This window comes from Notothenia coriiceps, unplaced genomic scaffold (genome assembly GCF_000735185.1).
Source record: "Notothenia coriiceps isolate Sejong01 unplaced genomic scaffold, NC01 NC01_scaffold00017075, whole genome shotgun sequence".
Lineage (NCBI taxonomy): Eukaryota > Metazoa > Chordata > Actinopteri > Perciformes > Nototheniidae > Notothenia > Notothenia coriiceps.
Window position 1 is genome coordinate 575,425 of NW_011349776.1, and position 5,995 is coordinate 581,419.

The window sequence follows — 5,995 nt, forward strand, 5'->3', positions numbered from 1 at the left end:
ATCTTTATGTTGACAATGTGGTTTTGAGTTAATTGTGTAACCTGTTAACGGTAAGCCTGTGGGGGGGGGACTAAAGGCTAGGAGCCATAGGGGGCGCTGCTGAGAGGCAGGAACGACAGGAACGCTGTCAGCTGTGGCCGTCGTAGGCGGAGGTGACGGCGGGGGTGTGTGCACGTAGACATGGCTGGATGGAGAAACAGATGGGAGGGCCGGCGGGTTTGGCAGGGAGGAGATGCTGGCGGTGGCGGAGTGGGAGATCTAGGAGGAGAAGGCAAGTTTGACACTGCAGGAGGAGTAGCCCTCGTCGCTGGCCATGCTCTGCAGGCTGCTGTGGTCGTCCAGGTCGCTGGTGCTGGCTGTGCTCACACTGTCCAGCTCTCCATGGGAGAACTCTGTGCTTTCCACATCCACCTCAATCTCCTCTGCAGCCGCCAATGTAGAGATGAGCAGAGAGAGGGCGGGGGAAGAGAGAAGAAAGGGAATCATTTAGTGGAAAACATCATATTTAAGTGTAAAGATAATGGGGTTGTCTAAAAGTTAAGGCTGGTGATATTTTATGTTTTTTCTCAAAGTCAACATATCCCAGGAAAAGACCAAAACCAACTCTGCGTATAAAATGCTTAACAATTTGTTAAAGTCAACGCTTCATTATTTACATCACTATGTTACGGCAGTCCTTGTTAATAAATATGAATCCAATTAACATGGCTCAGTTTAACTTAAGGTTGAAATGACATTAACTAAAGATTAATTTAAATTGTAGATTTGATACTTTAACTAACCAAAGCTTTCTTTAAATCCTTTTAGAAAGCATTTTCATTTTACACCTTTATCCGGGAAATTTGTGTTGATTATTTTCAGCAACACTTCATTTCACAAACAGCCCCAGAGGGACGGGTACAACCTCTATGCAGTGTGAAAACCCCCAGAGCGGCTGGAGGTTCATACTGTAAGGCCTTGTACTCGCCAAATTAAAATCCTGTTTAAAGACTGCGGCCTTACTCACCCTGGTCAGAGTCGGAGCGGTCGGAGCAGAGGGTGGAGCCCACACTGTCCATGCGTATCCTCTCCCCCTCCCCTGGGCTGCTCTGGGCTGCAGCACCGCTGCCCCCCCTCAGCAGCTCCAGCTGGCGCTGGAGGTGCCGCTGCTCCCGCTCCAGAGACTCCAGCTGGTACTGGCTCTTCCTGTCTGCATCTTCAAGTTTCTGTTCAGGAGAAAGAGAAGGGGGAGAGGGAGAAAAGGTTAACTATGTGTATCAGAGACCTTTTTATGGAGCGATAAATACGTCTGAGGGTGTGAAGGAGACAGCCAGATAAAAGTTATGTTGTGAAAAGATATAAATATATGACAGAGGAGGAAAGCTGGAAAACAAACGTATTTTGCTGAGATACTGTAGAGACGGATGTTGTTGTCTGTTAAGAAATTCCTTTTATATCAAACATTTCTCACCAAACACTGCCTGTTTGTTCGCATTCAAAGACTAAACCCCTTGCTTCCCATGGTCTTCCCTCCTGCCAGCTCTGGAATGATTTCCCTCGCCCGCCTTGTTTACACCGTGTACCCTCACTTACCTGCTGCCTGTGTTTTTACGCCCTGATACCATGACAATCTAGACCCTCCATAAAAACGCGGGCAAAAATCCTTGATTATGCGATTAAACATGCGGGGTTTTTATGTGATTTTATGAGGTGAAATTGCGGGAAGTTGCTTAATATGCTAAATATGCGGGAAAAAAAGAATAACAATTTTTTTAAATATTGGGCTGTCTTATTTATTCTCTCTCACACACACCCTGCCACTAACGTTAAACCCCTTTACTATTCAATTAAACACATTCAATGTTTATTATTGTAAAAGCAATTGGGCTTTTTTAATCTCTCACACACACACCGACCCCCCCCCCCCACCCCTAACACACACACACACACACACACACACACACACACACACAACACACACACACACACAAACACACCACACACACACACACACACACACACACACAACACACACACACACACCACACACACACACACCACCACACACACAACAACACACACACACACACACACACCACACACACACACACACACACACACCACACTTCTCCGCCTCATTCCCGTTTTCATTTACTAAGTTCGTTTATCTGATCATTTTTCCTCAACTTTGTGTGGAAAAAATGCAGGTATTAAGCGGCCTTTTGATAAATATGCGGCCTTTTAAAAATCTGCGCCATTTTGCTGATTATGCGGTAAATTTCTGGCGATCGCAGAATCGCGTTTTTCTGGAGGTCTAGGTATATCATACATGCTTCACACCATTATACAAAGTTTAGGTTGTCTAATTATTGTGTCCAACTGTATAGACACATGGCAGGGGTTTCAACATCTTCTTGAGAAGCATCAATTCAAGGAACTTTTAAAAGATTCCAGGCCAATTCCCTCCAAAATGCAACAGTTGATTAGATGCTGATTGAGACACACCATGCAGACAGCAGAATCACATATTTAGTAATAGTTGAGTGGATATAATTCAATTTTTTAGAGAATTAATACATTTTCTTGCTGAAACTGTAAAGAAAAAAAAAAAAAAGACTTTCAATGACCTGTCTCTTTATATTTCAATGTATGTATGTATGCATGTACCATTATTTGCCCATCTGATTCATAACCTTAGCACGATGAAATTAATTATTAATTAAAACTATTATAATTGGACAAGGACGCTTTTATGGCTTGTTGAAAGTTTGGGTGACTTACCGATGTGCAGCTTGGAAACCCAATAGTAACCAGGAGCGCACTGGTCCATGACGCTCCGCTGTAAATTGGGGGGGCTGGCAGTGGCATGACCTGATGCCTGTACAGCTGCTGTCCAAATGAGGTGCGAGGATCACAGCTGCATACTTGAGAAAACCAGAGGTGTGACACCTTGTTACATGAAAACATAATAACTAGTAAATTGCAGTTAAAATCAAGGATATAAAAAGTTTGTTACGAAAAACTAAATGCAAGACAATCTATGACATCCTATATTACTTCCATTCAGTTAATTAATAAACAGTTTTGTCCATTTTAACAGTTACAATAAGTAATGAGAATAATGCCGTATATAACTGTAATTATTATAGCTTTTACATATTGTCCATTTCTCTTGCTTGATTTTATCCTTTTCAGCTGAAAAGGTTGAACCCTAATAAAACCCTCATAAAATGTCCCAAGGCAATAAACACTTCCCATAAGAAGGTGCCGTTAAGTTAAGTGTTAACATGTGCGTCTCCATGGTGCGGTTCAGTCTGACGGATATTATATTGTCTCGTTTTTATTACAGTATGCAGCAGTAAACAGGTGCCATTTAATCACTTTAGTTTCTCTGTGTGTGTGTGTGTGTGTGTGTGTGTGTGTGTGTGTGGTGTGTGTGTGTGTGGTGGTGTGTGTGGTGTGTGTGTGTGTGTGTGTGTGTGGTTGTGTGTGTGGTGTGTGTGTGTGTGTGTGTGTGTGTGTCCTGTGTGTCTGTGTGGTGTGTGTGTGTGTGTGTGTGTGTGTGTGTGTGTTGTCTACCTTGACAGTTTGGGGTAAGGAGTGGAATCCAGATCTGCACTGTTCACATCGAGGACCCTGAACGTCAGGCTTACAGAGACAACGACCCGACGCATCGCAGCCTTCAAGGCAGAGAGAACGACGAACTGTCAGGCACAAACTGCAGAGACAGAGAGAAAGAGTTTGTTATTCAGATGGAAACATAATTTAAGTTTGTGCACCAAGCAATCACACATTTATATACATAAGGACATAATATAAACAGCATCTTGCCACATAAGAAACTTGGCAACTGGATAAAGAGCCACTATATTTGGATACTTGGGATGGGCTGTTTTCACTTAACTATAACGCGCACCATTTTATTTTTAATATGGGAACCATAAATATCTAACCTTTTTTTTTTTTTTCATCAACTGCAACATCATAAACCCCAACTGAATATATAAGGACCATAACTGAATGTACAATCCCTACCCTTGCTTATATAATCGTGATCAGTGTAGCTTAACAGAATATGAAAAACATATATAAACAAAAGCAAGGAAAATAGAGTAAACAGCCACATGTCGAACAAACTAGGACTTGGACACGCTCCGGACCGCTGTGACCCGGTACAAAGTCACAATGACCCGTCCCTGACCATCCTGGACTGAACACTGACAGGCTGCAATGAAACCATGAACCACACACACACACACAACACACAAACACACACACACACCACCAACACACACACACACACACACACACACACACACACACACACACAACACACACCACACACCACACACACACACCACACATCACACAATCATAGTCGAATAAATAAAACTAATTATTTTGTATTATTCAGAGTTTGACAGTCTCTGTTCACACAGCTTCAACTGACTGAAGGACAGGGCACATCTGTTTAACAAAGCTTAGCGGAATGCTTGTTTATTCAGGAGTGTGTGTGTGTGTGTGTGTGTGTGTGTGTGTGTGTGTGTGGTGTGTGTGGTGGGTGTGTGGTGTGTGTGTGTGTGTGTGTGTGTGTGTGTGTGTGTGTGTGTGTGTGTGTGTTGTGTGTGTGTGTGTGTGTTGTTGTGTGTGTGTGTGTGTCGAGAAGTGTGTGTGTGTATCTCCTGGGGTAACCTAGGACATCCAGACAGAGTGGGCCAAAACCATTAACTGACAGAGACAAGAGAGAACGTCCTAAGACCAAAGTATACACACATGTGAATAACACAAAATGCTTAAAATAAAATAAGGGTATGACACAACAGTTTTTCCAGATAATAATTAATAAATATCGGGCAGAGTCATCACAATAAAAACAGCTTATTGTATAAATAGTATGTACACACCCCTCACAACACTGACAGTTGAGTCGGAAACCAGGAGGGAGGTGACACAATGTGTCAAAAGAAACCCGGCTTACCCAGACCGCCAGGTCGCAGAGTGCGGGGGTCCGGCACGGAAACATATACACAAGGAAGACACAAAAGGGCCCTGACACAGAACACTCACCAGTCTGGCACACAGAGGAAGAAAACTAAAAAAACAAGCAGTGTTGTAAATAATAAGAACACCAACAGAAAGGTCCGACTACAAAAAACTGTTTTTCAATGCCCATATAAAAAGTCTCAGATATTTACAAAACCATGTCTCTGAAGTGTTTGGCTCCAAATCCCAACAGATCATTGGCAGCATCACATAATGCCCCTCCTGTTTCAGCCCTGCTTCAAAAGTGCTGATTCCTGTGACTGTTGGCTTTAGATGAAAATAAGGAGCCCCTCCCCCCCCCCACGCCCGCTCTGAGAGAGATTTCGGTTACAAAGAACGACAATGGTGGCTCTAGGTAGGAGATTCAAGGTGATAAGTGGGGTTACTTGGTTGGTGATTGGCCCCTAATGTTACACGACGCAAGCCAAAAAATCGTTATGACATCATAAAGTGGCCAAAATCTGATGCCAGCTCATTTTGAGAGCAGGTTTTTAATATAAAATGGATCAGGACAAAAAGAGAGGGGTGCTTTGTTCATGTAAACTTTCAGAATGTCTTTACACAGAGGGGACACATTGTTGATGTATAAAAGACGTGAAAAAGTGGATTTTGCATTAATATATGGACCTTTAGTCAGTTAGCAACTCCTACTGTTATGATGAGACATGAATGATATTTTTTTCCCAAAACTAACCACCCCCTAATCACAAACCAGGCTGATATGAGGGCTGAGGCCTCAGCCAGGTAGGGAGGTGGAGACTGAACACTGTTTGGGTTTTAGCAGCTTATCCACATTCCCTCTGAAATTCCATTCCACACCACAATGAGAGCTTTCCCAAAACTCCCCCAAACATCTGAACTCGAACCAAACACCCACAGCCCCTAAACAAAAGGAGAGGAAACACAGATAGCAGTTTGAGAGTATGAGTCAAGGTCAGTTTGTTGTACAGTAGGACTAACCAATCCTTTTACA

The 5,995-nt window shown here is 43.0% G+C and overlaps 1 protein-coding gene across 2 annotated transcripts in view; it reads right to left on the reverse strand.

The window, feature by feature from the left end:
• Positions 1–66: 66 nt before the first annotated feature.
• The window catches only part of mxi1 (max interactor 1, dimerization protein), a 31,431-nt gene continuing 25,502 nt past the window's right edge, over positions 67–5,995 (reverse strand). For both annotated transcript variants that reach the window (XM_010776633.1, XM_010776634.1), the window contains exons 5-6: positions 1,007–1,205; positions 67–422 (exon numbers count right to left, since the gene is read on the reverse strand). In XM_010776633.1, coding sequence (XP_010774935.1) covers positions 259–422; positions 1,007–1,205 — 363 coding nt within the window. In that variant the 3' untranslated portion in view covers positions 67–258. The remainder of the gene's footprint in view (positions 423–1,006; positions 1,206–5,995) is intronic.